The 18,308-nt window shown below is 34.1% G+C and overlaps 5 protein-coding genes across 15 annotated transcripts in view; 2 read left to right on the top strand and 3 right to left on the bottom strand.

The window, feature by feature from the left end:
- Window positions 1-6: 6 nt before the first annotated feature.
- Window positions 7-4,336, bottom strand: LOC143201206 (calcium-independent phospholipase A2-gamma). Of its 7 annotated transcripts, none has more exons than XM_076412125.1 (8): window positions 4,205-4,336; window positions 1,805-2,177; window positions 1,614-1,751; window positions 1,286-1,559; window positions 1,028-1,230; window positions 777-968; window positions 506-719; window positions 7-450 (listed from the first exon to the last, which is right to left on the bottom strand). In XM_076412125.1, exons 2-8 carry the CDS (start codon window positions 2,138-2,140, stop codon window positions 200-202), a joined length of 1,608 nt encoding a protein of 535 aa, XP_076268240.1. In that variant the 5' UTR covers window positions 2,141-2,177; window positions 4,205-4,336; the 3' UTR covers window positions 7-199. The 7 variants fall into 7 exon arrangements, with proteins under 7 accessions (XP_076268240.1, XP_076268235.1, XP_076268238.1 ...); XM_076412120.1 differs by lacking the exon at window positions 4,205-4,336 and adding an exon at window positions 2,568-2,991; XM_076412123.1 differs by lacking the exon at window positions 4,205-4,336 and adding an exon at window positions 2,421-2,576.
- LOC143201208 (histone-lysine N-methyltransferase, H3 lysine-79 specific) lies at window positions 3,611-6,332 on the top strand. Its single transcript, XM_076412127.1, has 2 exons — window positions 3,611-4,363; window positions 4,431-6,332. Exon 2 carries the CDS (start codon window positions 4,601-4,603, stop codon window positions 6,215-6,217), a length of 1,617 nt encoding a protein of 538 aa, XP_076268242.1. The 5' UTR covers window positions 3,611-4,363; window positions 4,431-4,600; the 3' UTR covers window positions 6,218-6,332.
- Window positions 6,333-6,673: 341 nt separating this feature from the next.
- On the top strand, window positions 6,674-14,897 carry Acf (ATP-dependent chromatin assembly factor large subunit). 4 transcript variants are annotated; one of them, XM_076412112.1, is made up of 15 exons: window positions 6,674-7,019; window positions 7,397-7,747; window positions 7,803-8,394; window positions 8,454-8,727; window positions 8,784-9,417; window positions 9,468-10,022; window positions 10,876-11,126; window positions 11,183-11,407; window positions 11,468-11,730; window positions 11,783-11,997; window positions 12,054-12,265; window positions 13,294-13,428; window positions 14,012-14,169; window positions 14,225-14,388; window positions 14,446-14,897. In XM_076412112.1, exons 1-15 carry the CDS (start codon window positions 6,907-6,909, stop codon window positions 14,573-14,575), a joined length of 4,272 nt encoding a protein of 1,423 aa, XP_076268227.1. In that variant the 5' UTR covers window positions 6,674-6,906; the 3' UTR covers window positions 14,576-14,897. The 4 variants fall into 4 exon arrangements, with proteins under 4 accessions (XP_076268227.1, XP_076268229.1, XP_076268228.1 ...); XM_076412114.1 differs by having other exon boundaries at window positions 13,324-13,428; XM_076412113.1 differs by having other exon boundaries at window positions 7,806-8,394.
- A 321-nt stretch (window positions 14,898-15,218) lies between these two features.
- Window positions 15,219-16,707, bottom strand: LOC143201209 (ATP synthase subunit b, mitochondrial). Its single transcript, XM_076412128.1, has 3 exons — window positions 16,021-16,707; window positions 15,572-15,966; window positions 15,219-15,508 (listed from the first exon to the last, which is right to left on the bottom strand). Exons 1-3 carry the CDS (start codon window positions 16,558-16,560, stop codon window positions 15,307-15,309), a joined length of 1,137 nt encoding a protein of 378 aa, XP_076268243.1. The 5' UTR covers window positions 16,561-16,707; the 3' UTR covers window positions 15,219-15,306.
- A 204-nt stretch (window positions 16,708-16,911) lies between these two features.
- The window catches only part of LOC143201210 (CDAN1-interacting nuclease 1), a 188,988-nt gene continuing 187,591 nt past the window's right edge, over window positions 16,912-18,308 (bottom strand). For both annotated transcript variants that reach the window (XM_076412131.1, XM_076412130.1), the window contains exons 2-6: window positions 18,186-18,289; window positions 17,794-18,130; window positions 17,691-17,740; window positions 17,395-17,634; window positions 16,912-17,326 (exon numbers count right to left, since the gene is read on the bottom strand). In XM_076412131.1, the coding sequence (XP_076268246.1) occupies window positions 17,140-17,326; window positions 17,395-17,634; window positions 17,691-17,740; window positions 17,794-18,130; window positions 18,186-18,283 (912 nt within the window). In that variant the 5' untranslated portion in view covers window positions 18,284-18,289 and the 3' untranslated portion in view covers window positions 16,912-17,139. The remainder of the gene's footprint in view (window positions 17,327-17,394; window positions 17,635-17,690; window positions 17,741-17,793; window positions 18,131-18,185; window positions 18,290-18,308) is intronic.

Below are 18,308 nucleotides of genomic sequence, written 5' to 3' on the forward strand. Positions count from 1 at the left end.
AGTGAGTTCTTTAAAAATATATATTTAAAATATATATGTATAAATTAAAAAACTATACATAAAAATAACATTGTATATACATATTATCTAATATAAAATAGTAAGGCAACAAATCACAGCTTTAATATTCTTAAGTTAGGTAACTATTACTCTTGAATAATCTCAATATTCACTATTTTTAACTTAATGTAAATATAAATCACGCATAAATGTATTTTTGCAGTTTAATCCAGTCAACAGATTTCTGGATGAAACTTCTCCTAATATTCAGTTTCTTAGTGGCATATTGGAATTTATCTTCATTCCGTCTAAGATACATTATAGCATCCCTCTTTAGTTGTTCCAATTTCATTGGGTGAATTTCAGACATCAATAGCATTTCGGTCAGGTAGGGATTAAACCTATAATATACTCCTTCAGGTAAGAGGTCTGATAAAATTGTGTGAACTCCTAAAATAAGATAACATCACTATGTTGTAAATTCTGGAGTTATTTGTATTTTTACCTTCTGTATCAGTTGCACTATCCAGTATCGCAAGAAATTTATGTTTCCATGAAGTGTTATTGGCAGATGGAACATCCATTGTGTGCTCAATAGGATTTGGAACAGTGCGTCCTGTGCCAAATGAAACAACACACTGTATGGGAGTACCTGGCCACAGCAATTTTGCTTCATGTATAGCGACAGCAGTTGGATTGTTTACTAGGATACCCCCATCCTATACAGTTTGTACTAAATTAATACAAATGTTTGAATGCATTTTGTTCATCCTAACCTGATGAATGTTGTAACCAATTTTGTACTCTTCAAAATAGGTAGGTGCTGCTGCTGATGCTCTAACAGCTTCCCAGACTTCATGCTCACATCCTCCCATGTATTGAGACTGAACATTGTAAGGTAAACAATAATTCCTAAAAACATATGCTGCAAGCCTTTGATGATTGACAACTGCAGACACAGCACAATACTGTAATGTATAAAAACAAAGTTAGGTAGGTTATGATCAAACTCTACCTGTATTTGTACCTTAGGAGTCTTTAAGTTTCTTGCAGTTTCGATTAAGGTACTATCCATTTGTTGCTGAAGTAAACTTTGCCATAATTCTGTATCGTAATATGAATGTGCCCATACAAGATTGCTCGTTCCTTTAAGTGTGGACCTGGAGAAAACCTGAGAACTTATGTCTCTATATATTTCTGCTGCTTCATCTAATGTGTGTTGTTTTAAACCTAGCAAGATATGAATTACTGCCAAGAATATTTTGATAAATAATGATTTACTAACCTATCAAAGCACCAATTATAGCTCCAGTGCTGACACCACAAATTAAATCAAATATTTCATGAATAGGTTTCCCAGTTAGTTCTTCTAGCTTCTTTAACATTTCTAGTACAAGAACCCCTCTAGTCCCACCTCCATCAATTGCCAGTATTTTAATACCTTCTCCTTTAACTGGAAAGGCATATCCTAATAGGGCAAGAGCTTCACTGATTGCTCCTTGTATGTGTATAGTTTGTTGTTTTTGATGTAACCTTAATAAAACTCTAATTGCTCCCTCCTATGAACACCATTAGTTGGGAAACATTTAAACAAAAATGTAAACAACACTCACTTTGACTGCAAAGTGCTTTGATTCTGGGTACTTCTTCAGATGAGAAACTAGATTTTCCAATTCGAACATCTTTCCTTTGTCTGTTTCAGCTAAAGCTAATGATGACACTATATATTTTGTTCTCAAAGTCAGTGATTCCTGCAACTTCTAAAATTAGCCAAATACAGATATAAATATTTGACACAGACTACCTTTGATATGGCTGACCTTTCTCTCTTCCATTTTGGAATAGGTGTAGGTTTAATCTCATCTTTCCACATATTGCCAAATATGTTCGGGAATGAAATTGATCCTTTGTCTTTCTCTATTTTAAGTTCGGATTTTTGTGGCTGATTTTCCTTCGACACAGTAGAAAATTGCTCGATAGGTCCATTACCGTATATCTGAGGATCAATTTTCTGTAGAAACTTCGCGAATTCCCTGTTTAGCACTTTCTCAATGTTGCTATCTTGTGTAAATTTGGAGAAATATATTTTTAGCTGATTAATTAGCTTCCAATGTTTAATTATCACTGTCTTGGCCTGCATCTTAACGGAATCTACGTTCGTTGTATCGGAGATTAATCTGAAACGAAAATCACGCACTGTTACACATGTTCGGGAGCGAATGTTTTGGACACTGACGAAAGAGAACATCAAACATTGCGAATTTACTAAAAATAAAATACATGAATTTTAGAGATGACTATTGGGTAGTTCCACCAAAATAAAAATCAGACGATTATACGTCATTTCGTTGTCATTGGTTCGATATTATGTTGCATATTTAACAAAAACCAAAATGCTTTCACAATTTTTTCAACAATACCTTCGTAAAGCTACATTTGAAACGTAAAATGAAAAGAGACACACATATACAAACTACTTTGTTTTCTTTTTTTCAGTTGAACTATGTTTACTATTTAATTGGTATTTAAATTAAGACTATACGTGTCTATATATGCGTACACCTTACCTTTTACTCATCGATATACACGGTGCTCTTATAACGCTTTTCATTTTTATATATCACTTCATGAATTAAAATTATATTGTAAACTAACGGTTTCAAAGTCTCCACTATCTTTATATAGCAAAATAATCAAAACAACTTAAAAATGTATTTAATGATCTATATTGGAGGTGTGCCTACTACGTATTGTTGAAATAATGAAAAATATTTATTCTCATTATATCTGCGTTGTTTAATAATGAAGAAAAATATTTTTCGCCTGTTTTAAAAAACATCGGATGTTCCTATAACTGCGTGACGCATCTTTCATCTACACTTAAAAATTATTGTAAATATTTTGCTCATCACTCAAGGTCTTTAATGATAAAAAATAGCGCGTGTAGACTAATGTTACGCGCAAACGGCGATTTCTTTCATTCATTTGTTTAATCCTTGATGTATATGAAATTATTTTAAATATTAACGCTAGGTTATTGTCACGCCACCTATTGAAAAAAAAATCGAGAATATATTTTTTACATTATTTGCTTGTAGTATTATATTGCTCTTTGTTACAAATACTCTTACTTGGTAAAAAATAGATTACAAAATATGTATGAACATTGAATACTATATAGAACAGTAATGTACTATACTATATATGAATACTATACTATGTATGAATATTATACTATATTTATAATAAAAAATCTTCAATAAACATAAACCCAACATACTCGTTGCTAGACAAACCATTTGACGAGATAGAACAACTACCAAAATATTGAGAGTAGCTATATTATTTCACAGAGTTGCCAGAATGTTTAAATTTTATTTATATACAGGGAAAATAGTACGCCTATTATTAGTACATAAAATACGTTTAACAAAATTAGTTGAATTCAAATACGCCTTCTATTTAATTAGGCTAAAGTAGCTAGGTTTTATAATCAACTATTTAAACGTATTTATTTATTATATTAATATTTTAATACTAGCTATGTATTTAAATCAAGCAGCTAATAATAAAAAAGTAGTACAATATAGGAGTAAATTGTCAACATAGCATACAGTCCAATGGTTTGGATAGATATTTTTAATATATATACGATAACCTTAAATATGTGAAAAAAATATATACGTAGAAACAGTGGTTTAGGATCACAAGTGAAAACTTTAATTGGTTCAATATCGTGTAAGATTTGATGTTGTAACGTTAAATTGAATGTTCGCTATATTTGGTATTCAAGAAAAATTTATTAAAAAAAATGTATAATGCTCCTAAAATAGGCAACCAAATATGCAAATAATGTTTTACCAATATATATTAATATCACTGCACTGTAACCGTGGTATACGTTTTGCAGAATATTTAATTTATTTGAATAAATACGATTATTGCGCTTTCAGTATTAAGGTTCATAGGGCTACGTATATTTTGGTATTAACTAAGAATTACAAAATATATAATGCGAAAATATCTACCAGCCAATATTACGTTAAACTAAAAATAAGTATTATTAAAATTGTATTTGCAGCCGGTGAGAGTAAATTTAAAATAATATCCGTTACGAAAATATTCTGTCCGGACAAAGCACTTTTTCCCACCATCTGAGACTTCGATCCCGCGCTTTTTAAATTTGTAGGTTAGGTTCGTTTACCTTTACAGTCACAGTAGTAATAAAGTACTTTGCTCATTATTCAAATGGAGATCGTGAATTAATATTCTAACGTTCCGCCAAAAAACGTACTCGTAAGTGATCCACGCTCTAAGACTTAAATGGAACATCAACTGCCTCTCGACACCAGATTAAATAAAGGTATGGTATGCTGAAACGAACGTAAATCGTTTCGTGTGTGTTATCATTTTCGTTTTTTTTCTTGTAGTTCCAGCGCAAAACAGTGGGTACCCGAACAGCCACGCATTTTTTCGGAGTCGATACATTTTTGTTCATTCACACCATTTCAATCCGTTAGTTTACTGCCTGCGGTTCTCAAAATGTCACCGGTATTAATGTGACGTAAAGGACACCGCACACGCTATTTGTCCCGCCTTAATGGAACTGAGACTGAACTCACCGGTCGGTAATTTGCCTGCTGTGTATTATTGGCCTCTCTGCAAGAAGAAGGGCTACGATGAAGCCAAAGAGATTATAGAAACCATCGTCTGGGGTTGCAGCGATATACCCGACTTGAGCGTACCTTTGAAAAAGAACATCCTGCACGATGTTGACGTCACTAGCTACGAGTCAATGAAGGCTCTCACCAAAAGATACAACAAGGCGATAAATAACGTGCTATTACTGGAGAAGGGAACGCAGAAGTTCTGCGACCGATTGAACCGGGTGGCGAGCAAGGAACTCCTGCGGCACATCATACAGCAGACGTATAGTGCAGCCGTGACCGATGCCGAAGAACTGAACAAGTACCAGGCCTTTTCTCCGGACGTGTATGGCGAAACCTCCTTCGATTTGATCACCCAGATGCTGGACGTGATCAAACCAGGTAAGGACGACGTGTTCGTGGACTTGGGGTCGGGAGTTGGACAGGTGGTGCTGCAGTTGGCCGGCGCGAGTCCGTGCAAACGCTGCGTAGGTATAGAACGAGCCGACGTTCCCGCCAAGTACGCCAAGGCCATGGAGAGCAAGTTCAAGTTCTGGATGCAGTGGTACGGGAAGCGGTACGGTTACTTCGAGCTGATCAAGGGCGATTTCTTTCACGACGCGTTCCGCGACAAATTCACCGAGGCCACTGTCATCTTCGTCAACAATTTCGCTTTCGGTCCGGCAGTGGATCACAAACTGAAGGAACGCTTCGCGGAATTGAAGCAGGGCACGAAGATTGTGTCGTCCAAGAGCTTTTGTCCACTGAACTTCCGAATCAGCGACAGGAACCTGAGCGATATCGGTACCATCATGATCGTTAGTGAGATAGCGCCGGTAAAAAGTTCGGTATCGTGGACTGGCAAGCCGGTCTCTTACTATCTACACGTCATCGATCGAACTAAACTGGAGAAATACTTTCAGGCCAAGAAAAACGGTAGTTTACACTCGCTGTTCGCGGAGGATGCTGAAACGTCTTGTGATTCCTTTGAGACTGACAACAGTCGCGAGAACGGCGACAAGTATTTAAATCTTAACGCTCCCTTGAAGAAGAGGGGACGAATGCTCAAGCCGCCCAACTCCTCTACTAATAATGGGGTGGAAATCAATGGCGAGGGACCCGCTAAGTCCATTATAAGGCCCGGCAAACTCGTGTTGGCCCATTCGGAATTGGAAACCTTGGAAACGACCAAAAAGGACAAAAAACGGAAACGGCCGGTTAATGGTCGACCACACAATCCAGAATTGGACCCCGAATGGTTTTCAAGTTGTACCTTGCGAACCTATGTCATGAGTAAGTTAGGGAATGGTTTGAATCCGGAACATACCCAGTATCTTGATTACAAACAAATAGCTCGTGAGGAAAGCCTCAAACGACTGATGGATACTTTCAAATTTCAATATATACAGACTATTAGTGAGATGTCGGATCCTTTGTACAAAATCAAATTAAAAAAATGCATCGAAGAGGAATTTCAGCGACACAAAGCGCTGCAAGTTCAAATAAGTGAGCTTAATGACGAAATTGAGACTATCGTTATAAGAATGCAAAATTACATAAAACGTCTGTGAAATGACGCTTTTCCTCTTTCAAGGCGTTTATTTATACCTCAAATGATATAAAACGCTTTGTTTGTGAATTCGGACAATCTTTGTATATAAAATAAAATGGTTCTTCAATTTAGTTGTGTATGAATTCTCTTAACTTTTGAGTACCACTGAATTTAAATATCCGCTATCCCCATGACATCCGCGCCATTTTCCCATCATATGTCGTTAGATAGATGGCGCTTGCGCTGTCTTCTCTACATCTTTAAAATTGTTAAGTTCTGTATACACCGGAGCACGCATTTATATATTTACTGGAATATACTTACGAAATATTTATTATTACCACAGATATGGTTTTTAAAAATATTTTATAGATTCTTGACAGGTTTAAAACATAACGCTTTCGAAAACATTAATTTATTCGCCAGTAACACTTTTAGAGGTATCTAGTTGGTCCAGCCCGGGCTTAATCGAATTGATTTGACATTTAACTGTGAAGCCGACAAAGTGGGTGCTTATATTTTAGCTCCCGAATAATCTAAAAATTAATGATATTTAATGATTTTTGTGAAATATTTTTAAACAAAAATTGATCAGTTTTGTTATAAATATATTGTGCTTTCATCGTCAGTAGTGCTTGATATGTGAATTAAGTTGTCATAGCGAATTCGTTATTTTCCCTCCAAATACACTTGGTTTTGGACTTGAATATGCCTCTGCTTGAGAAAAAGGCTTTCGAACGGCAAACTGTTCCAGATTTTTTACGGGATGACGAGGAAGTGTTTTTCTGTGAGATCACCAATGAAATATTCAGAGATTATCAGTAAGTATGGAATCATACATTATTTGGTTTCAAACAACCACTTCTCTTTGATCTGTATCCTCATGTATAACCAATCTATAACGGTTCATTGTACTTGCGTTTTACCTACGCCATACTTTTAAATTAGTATATTAGCCTTCGTTTTTGTTTTAATTCTTTGTATTATTTATTTATAATGATTTAGGTTATGTTTACATTTTTATTTGTTAATATGTTTTTATTGAAATATATCTTTAGACATGTTTCATAGCTTAATCTGTTATTATATAAGATATAATATATATATATATATATATATATATATATATATATATATATATATATATATATATATATTTGTTTGAGTTTTAAATTTAAATTGATTTGTGTTGTTATAGTGAATTTTCTGAAAGGATGTTTCTTTGTAATTCTATGGTATGGACATGTTCCATGACAGGAAAATCAAACTTAACTTATCTGGAAGCCTTGGAGAGTGAGGAAAATGCAAAGCAATGCCTCAAAGAGTTCCCTAATGAACTTAAAATACCAATTTTATATTTAGCACATCTAACAAAAAGAAATTCATTTGGAAAAATGTTTGATGACATATTTTATTATATTAAGGACAGATACTTTATAGGAGAAAGTTTGGAAGCTAGTTTTACAGCAAACAAATGGAAAGATTGTCATATTATATCTGTTATTGCACCAGAAAATGAGGAACTTGACAATTTAATAAAATACAATGGGTAATTCGGGACACTTTTATTATGTTGTGATATTTCTTTAATGTTTTTTTTTTAGAAGTTCGAGTCCATCTGATAGAAGTTTTCTTCCACCTCCGAATTTATATAAGTATGAAATTGAACATTTAGATTCTGAAGACACTGATATTAGTGAGATCATGATAGTGGATTCATTACAGTTGAGAAGAAAAAAAAACATCTTCTCTAAAGATAAATGTAAACTTTTTTTAAAACAGTATGTTGTACAAGGCAGTGGTGGTTTGTTTAATATTAAGCCTTCTATAATAGAAAAATTTAATATTAATGAGAGTACTTGGACCAGAATTTTCAATGGTCCTTTGCCAAATTTTCAATGTTCAAAGTCTTCTGATAAAGATGTGACTAAAAAGAAGCAGAAGCAGGAGACTTTGTCAAAATATCTGGAAAAAAACGGAATATTGATGAAAAAAGGTGGTGACTCTAGACCCAAAAATAGTAACTTGTTACAACAAATGAAGAAAAGGGAGGAGGAATTTAAGAAGATGAAACAACTGAATGAAGAACAAGTAGCAGCAGAGAAATTGAAGAAAAAAGAGGAGGCTAATAGGCAAGTCCAAATTTTAAGACATTGGACAAAAACTAAGGAGGATTTGGAGCTTGAAGATCAAAAGGTCAGTTTGTTTTTTATGACTGATTTTATTTTATAATAGACATATTCTCTTATTTTTAGACCTTACCGAACCTATTACCGGTAAAATCAAAATGTGAGAAATATTTTGGAGACATTGTTGTTATAATGGAGTTTGTGCATTCATTCCAAAAACTCCTATCTACTAAGGATTTTTTCCCTAACGGTTTCACATTGGAACTTATGGAGAGGGCCTTAACCGAAAAAGAAATCTCAGGTCCATTGACTGACCTTATACAAATGTTTTTACTTGCCATATTTAATTGCCAGGATGAAGAATCAAATAATTACAATACAGGTATTGAATTAGTAAAAGGTATGTAATAGTAGTAAAAACATGCAATAGTTTACTTAAAAATATGTAAATTGCAGATATTAATGAGGAAAAGTTGTCAGTTTATAAACTTGAAGACCTAACACATTTTGCGACTTTGGCATCGATATGGTCAATCAGGTACCAAGGCCTTCCACTCAATAAACTCCCTCTGTATCCACTGACGGTCTCCGAGATTTTGAGACTCCATCTCCTATCATCAGGAGCCAAGATCAAAGAAAATGGTGCGAAATGGCGCTACGCTCAGAGAGGAGGTTACTCCAGTGAAAACGACCCAGGTTTACATCTCAGACTGAATCAGACCCATATTTTAAAGGCTTTAGCTGTCCATAATGTAGTCGAGTTATCCATAAAAGATAAGATAACCATCATGGATTGTCTCATGAATCAGTTGCTTACCTATGCGGACGTCAGAGACATCGTGGAAGACAAAATCGAGAAGGCTAGGGTTGCTCGGGTCGATTTACGTTTTGCAAGGGGTGCGGAACGTAGGCGGGAGATGGAGTATGTCGCACAGAAGGTGAAAATAAAGAAGGAATTGAAGGGTGATGTTGCTGCTCTGGAGAAGGCTTTGGAAAAGTTGACTGACGAGAATGAGAGCAAAAAGTTTGATAATCAACAGAGGATGGACAGTTTGCATCAAGCAGGCAATGAAGGACAAGTGCTTTTGGGGTGAGTTTGTACATTTGTAGTTCGCCATTATCTTAATGATGTTTTCGTAGGATGGACAGAGCTTATCGTAGGTACTATAGGATTGAGTCAATACCTGGCATATTTATAAATTGGGAAAATAGTCATAATGGTACCTGCTTGGAAACCTACACGATACAATACCCGGAGCTGACGACAGCCAGCCGATCAGATCTGATGACCCATTTAAGCAAAGTCTACGAAATAAATGTTACTTCACCGTCAAAGACGCCGAGAAAAATCAACGGAGTCAGACAATTCTTAACGCCCTCTGATAAAGACACGTGTCACAAGTTGCTCCTTTGCACCACCGACCCGAGCGATTGTCCCGTCCACAAGGAGGGTTATAGCGAATCAAAATGGTTCTTTTTTATGCAGGCCGAGCAGATAGACGAGTTTATCGAGAGTCTGAACAAGAGGGGCGCCCGGGAGAATGAATTGAGGGATTTTCTTATAAACGAGAAGGACAATTTGGCTAAACTGATCAAGAAAACTCCCGTATCGCTATTAAATCCTAACGTGCAGATATTGGAGATGCCCAAGGACGAAAGGGTCCGACCCAACGGCAGTTCAAAGAAAAAGGATAGGTGGGCTTTTTTCTTCTATTCCATTATGAATAATAACTTTTTGTCGACGCTCTAAAAGCAGTAACATTTCGCCATAATAAAAATATTCTTGGCTTATTCACTAAAAAAATTAAAGAAGTCACATTAAAAAAGAGTAAGCCTAGTACTATGTATATGAGGAATATAGCCTACTTAAAATTCTATTTCAGACTTTATTCAAATATATTAAAACTGACGAAATTAGTCCAAAGTAAATTTGATCTGTTAAATTTCAAGCATTTTAAGGATAAAAAAATATTGAATTTAAACTTATTGATTAAATCAACTATTAAAAGCAATTAATCGATTATATTAAATACCTTTATCATATAGTTTTTTAGATTATCATCATGGACACATTATGTTCGTCAACTATATGTCTAATTTTACATGAGGCTTCCTTTGTTGTAATTTTTTTTTTCACACCTATGCTATTTCGAAACTAAGATTTTTTACACATATATTCATTATAAATCGTAGCTTTCTGCGAATGTCGCAGGTTATAGTATTTTCCGAATTTCCATTATCGCGCATAGTCCTCTGGAGAACCACTGTGTTTTTGATGAAGTTTCGGCATAATTATATCAACCAACTTCAGATCTTTTTGAATTTTTTATTTTTGTATATCAGCGTAGAACAGGTTATACAATTGAACATAGATGAAAAGTCGGAATTCAGAAAGAAAAATCCTTAAAGTTTATATAACCCATGGTTAAAATTCAGCTGGATCTATACGGCAGAACTATTAAACTATTCGGTATGGTGCCGCTAGCAGACATTTGAACGATTTAATAATTTCACACAGCTTGCCTTATATGTTTTATATTTTATGTAGGTATGACGACGCAAATTTGGGTTACCCTGCGGATATGGACATACAAGAGGTTCTCGAGAACGTCTTGATCGAAAATATCTTGGAGATGGAGGAGAAAGTAAGTGCAGGCGCTTTGGGCGTTCTGAATATCAAGGACCGCGAATTGTGGAGGAATTGTCTTCAGAACAAAAACTATGCTGAGTTTGAATCTCTACCGAAAGGTACTGTCGAAAAGGAATTCCAATATTACAAATTAAAGAAGAAAGACAAAGGTATGCTTTGGAAATTTATTTATTTGCAGGTGTTACATAAAATATCTATGTTATAGGTAAAAATAACAGTAGATCCAGTACGCCAGAAATACAAGAGAAAAAAGAGGAGAAAGAATATTACGATCCAGGTAAGTTCTTGGGTCCGAATTCTCAATCCGAAGAAGAGACCGATGACATGACCGCACAGAACGAAACGACCAAATTATCCATTAGGTGTTTAGCCAAAGCTCTATCACATATAGCGAATGCTGTAGATGGAAGACATCTAAAGAAACCTCTCGGTAGGGTTATGGACGAGTGAAGATAATTAGGATAATTTATAACTTTCTGAAATTTATCAGGTCATGCCGATGTTCGTTTGCACAATAAAGGCAAAGACGAATATGACGTGATGGAGAGATGGCACCAGTCTTTGGCAGCATCGACCAGTTTCAGTCAAATCTTGCTCCACTACGATACTTTGGACTCATGTGTTATGTGGTCGAGATCGGCCTTAATAGCCAGGTGTCAGATATGTAGGCGAAGGAAGGATTCTGAAAATATGCTACTCTGCGATTGCTGCAATTTAGGACACCACATGTATTGTTTGAAGCCTAAATTAACAGTAGGTGCGTATCGGCCTGGTTGCTGTGTTTTCAAACTTTCTAATTTTCCAGATGGTACCGAAAGGTGATTGGTTTTGTGATAAATGTAAAAAAGACAGGGAGAAGCAGGATAAACTGTCGAGCCCCGAACCTACCAAGAAACGGCGAAGGATATTTCAAGAAGGAGACGTGGAAGAAGAGGAAGAACAAGATTCTGGTAATATCGAAGACTCTGAAGTAGAGGAGACTAGTGAGCACGACGTGGAAGAGGAAGAAGAAGAAAATAGGTATATTGTTAATTATTATGTTTAATAATTTGTTTTATGTACATGTATGTGTTTAGTGAATTCAAAATCGAATTGTGTAAGGTATGTCGATCTGGTGGTGAGATAGTGTCATGTGACAAATGCCATTCCAACTATCATAAAGAGTGTGTGGATCCTCCGTTACGCCGGTTACCAAGATCACCATGGACATGCCCCTCTTGTCAAACTAAGGGGAGTAAGCCTGAAAAGAACTCTAAAGAACGAACTACAGAAAATGGTTATGACTCAGGTAAGAAAAACATGATTTTTGCTTTAAATATAGTCCTCGCTAAAATTTAAGTATTCAGTGGTTCATCCAATAATTTCAGCTTTTTTATTAATATTAGTTAAACCTGTTTGTAAAGAAAACACTTGTAATTTAAAGGAAGTAACGCGTTTAAACATGTTTATTTTATCTCAAATATTTAAGTTAAGAATCGACAATTAATTTTAAATGTGCTACCAATACTGTCGACAAATTTTATCCATTTCAACTGATATGTCTAGTTTTATTTGCCTCTTTTGATAACCAGTTCTTTGCAATTTTTCTGTAACATGATTACTTTGAAATTCTTCAACGGATGCAGTTCTGTACATTTACAACGAAATATCTCTGTGCAAGTCATTTATTAAGTATTTATTTTTTATTGATTTGAAATAAAAGTTTGAAAGACTGAACAAGGTAGGTCAATTCTGAAACAGCAACATCAAAGGCGAAGTCTTGGAATCTTGGAGCAAATTCGTTTTTCCATTTTTCTAGGATCGTATAGATATTTTAAAAACATTGCAATGTCTCCTTTAGGGTTCTTCTTTTTATATTGAAGAATAAATTCTTGTCTTGTAAAATATCTTCTTTCAAATATATTATTCAAAGAAAAATATATGTCTGTATTACCCATTTGTATTGATATCAGCATTGAGCGCTTTTATAATATAATAATAGAATAATAATATTGAATAATATTGAAATCTTTAAGGACTTTTATGTAAACCTTAATTTAATCACTCTTAATCACAGAAAACTGAATCAAGCCTTTTTTGAAACCAGCTTTACATCATTAGGTAATTTTCACAGAGGCCGATTTTGATTCAGTAAATAAATGGTGCTTTACCTTTATATTTAGAAAGTTATATAGGCAGTTATCTTTCCAACACACTATAGTATGCCATATATTAGGAAAATCCGAAACTACTTTTTTCCCCAACTTTCTATCAGCGCGTAAAAACCATCTGTAAATATCAATCAGCTATTTATGCATTTTTCGTTTTTTTACGCAGTCAAAGCTAATGGCGCAGTTAAACTTGTAGGACTGATCGGCTCGTACAGTCAAAGACGCTGTGCCGCTAAAGCTAATGTAAAGATTCAACATTTCGTAAAAGCTCTGGGACATACAGATTCCAAGTTTTTCCAGGGTGGGTTTTACTATGATTTCACATGCATTAACCTATCACACTAGCTTCTGCACATCTTAGTAAATGCATTAGTACAACATTTACATACTAAATGTTTGTTTTTCACTTACTTGAATTATCGTTGAGGCACATTATCATATGTCATCATTCAAGCTTAACAGAGCTAGTACCAAGTAGTTTTTGTTGTTTTCTTTGTAATTCTATATATATATATATATATATATATATATATATATATATATATATATATTTTTTTTTTTTTTTTTTTTCTGAATGAGTTCTTCTACGTTCTAGTCAAGATCATCGGTTCCATGATGAGTAATAGCTATGCCAGGAATGTTAGCATAAAAGTGGTGATTCTGGTTTCCTGATTCAATACTGTATAAACGTGAAGAACTCATTAATGCTGTACTAATATTTTTCAAAGAGCAGTGTAGCGATTAATGTCGAATACGTTGTCCTGAGCGAATTACAATGTCTGCTTATGTTATTGCACGCTGTTCTGTCAAGCGTATGCGCCTGATTTTGCTTGTTTGTGTATTTTATGTTCATTATAAGTTTCAAAAAATACAATATATTTTAGATGATTTCGATAACGAGGTCATTAATCGGCGATCCATGCGACGCGAGGATGGAAGAGAAGATCTCCCCTTGCATAATGCAGCCCTGCAAGAATTGCTTTCAGACGTGATGAAGCATGAAGATGCCTGGCCATTTATTAGACCTGTACAACAGAAGGAGGTATAAAATCTTACTTTTAATGTTATTGGTAGCATTTTATCAATATTACCATTAGGTACCTGATTATTATGAGATTATAACCACCCCCATGGACTTTGGAACTATCAAGTACAAATTGAATGTTGGAGAATACAGCACTGATAGTCAGCTTCTCAAAGATGTCATTCTCGTATTTGAAAATTGTAACACATATAACAGCAGTGACGCAGAAGTCTACAAGTTAGTGATTTTTTTAGTTTTGTACAGTAATAATATACTAATGTTTAATTCTTCTAGATGTGGTGTGAGGCTGTTGAAATATTTCGCAAAAAAGGCCAACGGGATTGGTCTCAAAGTGCCGCCCGAGCTGGAGGTAGACGATAACGAAGACACTGAACCGAAAGCGAAAAAGAAGCGTACAAAATAGTATTATAGGGATTAGTTTTGTTTCTATTCAAGTCCATCACTAATTTCAGCTGCAACTTTTATCTCATAACAGTTTAGAACAAATAAAGACGACCCATCGCACTTAACTTTTTAAGTCTCATTTCTTTTAGATACATATTTTTAGAGGACCTGTATTTTTGTAAAATGCAATTTGATTTAGTTGTACATAAGTTGTTTTAAACGATATTCCTTTGTAGTTATTTATATGATGTGTTAAGATCATTAAGTTTGTTTTCTCATTAATGTAATTATGTGAACCTTTGAGTACTTCAAGTCGAAAATAAACGGCATATTTATATTAAGTATTGTTTTGCATAGTTTAACATCAAGAAACCATGATTACAATAACTGGAAAAGTGAAACAATATAGCATCTAATTCTATATTTCACAAACCATTTACAATAGTCTTAAAAGTAAAAAAAATACTTCATCAATAAATCATTTAATTTTGTTTATATCATTGCAAAATTCTTTCAATAGAAGTGATAGCTTATCTTTTCTAGGGAGTGATTGCGTTTGTGGCTTATTTTTAAAGGTTTTCAAGATTCTTGTAACATATCTACATTAAGGTTTTCTCTGGCAGTTTAATACCAAGATACTCATGATTACAAAAACTAGAGAATTGAAACAAAACAGCATCTAACTTTTTATTTTACAAGAAGTCGTAATAATCTTAAAAGTAAACAATACATTAGAACATAAACAATGATTCATTTAATTTTGTTAATGTCTTCGAGAATTTTGTCAATGGAATAGTTAATTAATCGATCCTGCATTTCGGGAGTGATTGCATTTGTGACTTCTCTCGTGACGTACTGAACGAGATTCTTGTGTTGGATTTTCTGATGCACTTGGACCAAAGCTTCTTGATACTCTAAACGCTTCAGTACTTCTCTATAAACATGCATTTGCCTACAATAGGTTATACAAAATTAAATAATGTAATAATTCATTTTTTTAAAAAATGTTGAGTACCTTTTCCGAAATTCCTCTTCCAGTTGAAGATGAACGTTCTCTCTTTTGGCATCAATCAGAATTAATTGTCCCTGACTTTGGAATTGTAGGAATAAATCATGAACTATGCTTTCTTCCAAGTTTTTTTTTGTTTCCACTCTATCTTCATTCCATGATTTTTCAAGTTCTTCAATTTGCTTATCCAACCGATTAGCTAGCATGGGACCTGTATATTTAATAGCAGCTAACCATAAGAAAAATGCACTTAAGCCGTGGTAATAGTAATGCTCCAAAACATATATCTCTTTGCTTACTAAAAACGTCGCAAAAGTAAATAGGAAAGTACCAAAGCCCGTCACTCCAGTCTTTTGAAAGAATACCTGCCACCATTCTACAGGTATGAAACCCCCCAGTACCTATATAACAACAAATATGTACTACATTCAAAAATATATACAACTCAAGCTTACCCTTCCTGGTTCATGTCTCACAGGCCTGTTTATCAAGCCAGTACCAACCCCATCATTACCCCCACCTTGCTCCGCCTTATAATGACCCCCGTCGTCAACTTTTTTTTCTATTTTTTTCGTAGTGGCACATCCGCATTTATCTTTTTTATTTTCGACTCGATCAAAATCATAAGTCTCCCAGCTTTTGCATACGACGTCCTCACTGAAAGATATTTTATTCAAGTTTATGGAGCCATATTTCTTAAAATTTGTTTTATTTAATGGAGCATTGAATAACGTCCGACATTCTTTCGCCAGACGGCTCTGTAAATTTGCTTCTTTTTCTTTCTCGATGAGTATATCTTTCAGGACCTTTTCTTCGTAGCTTATGCATTGATCGTAGCTTTTGGGGATTATTTCGCTAGCATTTATCGAGTCCGTTTTAGACTTCTTTGGTTTATTCAGGACTAGTTCTTCAGTGCTCTTTGTTTTATTGTCACAATAAAATTTATAGTATGCTACGGGCGACTTTGCTAACACATATCTGGGTTTGGATAACATTATCACTAATATACAATTATTATTTTCAGTAATATTCGGCGGGACAAACTGGATTTTCACTGTCAGTGTAGTGACCGTCACTTGATTAATGACAAAAATTAAAATTTATGAAATTTGACAATTACATCATAAGTGTCAAAATATGCGTATATATTAGTTATTAAATGAGTTACTTTTTGCGTAAATCCCGTATCAATAGTCCACGGGAAATACCGAAATTACTTGATGTTGAGTCCTCAAAGCATAATTGTCAGCTTAGTGTTTGAGGTAAATATTTTATTGTTGATGCTGATATATAACGTATGGATATTGAGTATTAAATTCAAGGGTAAGGTTAAATAAAGCAGTACATTAAAATACACCTATAGATGTATTATTAATTTAAGCAGATGGTCTTACTTGTTTCAGAAACGCTATTTTATTACAAGCGAATTATATCAACAGCAGGCGGCTATAGCAGTTATCGTAAAGAACGATAAGTGTCATGTTCAATGTGTTTTTTTAATAAATAATTTTTCTATAATTATATATAAATTATAGTCATAGAGTTTTCTCTATAATTATAGTATTACAATTCAACTAGTCAGAATTATTATTGTCAGTCTTTTTTACTGTGGTTTCTTCTGGCATATGATTTCCATTTTGAATACTCCAAATTTTCTTTATATTTGTTGGCATATAGTCTCGTACTATGAAACGCTTATCACCAGTTTCCACTATTGTTTTTAAATATCCGAACCAGTAAATAACTAAACCTGGCCCAAACCTAAATTATTAATTATTTAAGTATGAGAAGATATTTTTTATTACATTATTTTGTTGTTAATATTTTACCTATTCCAGTAACTCAAATATTGGTTTTTCATGTAATCACTGTGGACATCTTCATCAGCAAAAACAGCTTTGCCTTCAATCCAGTTAATCACGAAACCATCAATCACAATTGGTACATCCAGTTTTAAATCTGGTGTTTTATCATAACCATATTTTCTTAAGTATTCCTCACCTCGAAATGCAAGACCTAGCTTTATAGCTTCTTTCTGAAGTCTAACTTCATATTGTTGTCCCAAAGACCTTAAAAATGTATTTTGATGGTTTAATTGGCAACAAAAGTTTAAAATTTTACTTACAATCTCATAGCATCAACCAGAGGACTGTATAAATTATCAAATACTGTACACTAAATAGAAAACAAAAAATAAGTTAAAGAAAAACAAATTTGAACTATTTTACCAAGAATACTTCATAAGCCAAATCAGAGTCAGGTATCATATAAGTATTCTTCAAGTAGGTATTAATATTCACAGAGCCTTCCTTTTTCTCATTATTTTTATCCAAATCTTGGTGGTCATCAAAATATTTCTGCAGTATCAGTTTTGCCATCAAACATGGTGCTATGTCAAACATCTCGGATAACTTGACTAATATTCCAGATTTTTCATTGTTTCTAAGAGCTTTCTGAAATAAGTCCCAATATCTGTTGCGGTTATTTTGAAATTTACCATAGGTACATCGCATTTTTCGTTGATATTGAATGTTCAGTATACTGTAGAGTGTATTTGTATCAATACTGAAACATTTTTAATTAGGAACATTTTCGATATAATTATTAAAAATAAGCTTACTTAGGGAATGTCTCCTGTAATTTTTTTGCACAATTTCTAGTGAGCCCATTGAAATTTTTTATGACATTCACTATTTCGTTATACAGAGATGTGTCCATTTTGACCTGGAATAATCGAAACCTG

The sequence above is a fragment of the Rhynchophorus ferrugineus genome, unplaced genomic scaffold, assembly GCF_030347505.1.
Source record: "Rhynchophorus ferrugineus isolate W39M unplaced genomic scaffold, kcgeb_rfMv2 rfM8, whole genome shotgun sequence".
NCBI lineage: Eukaryota > Metazoa > Arthropoda > Insecta > Coleoptera > Curculionidae > Rhynchophorus > Rhynchophorus ferrugineus.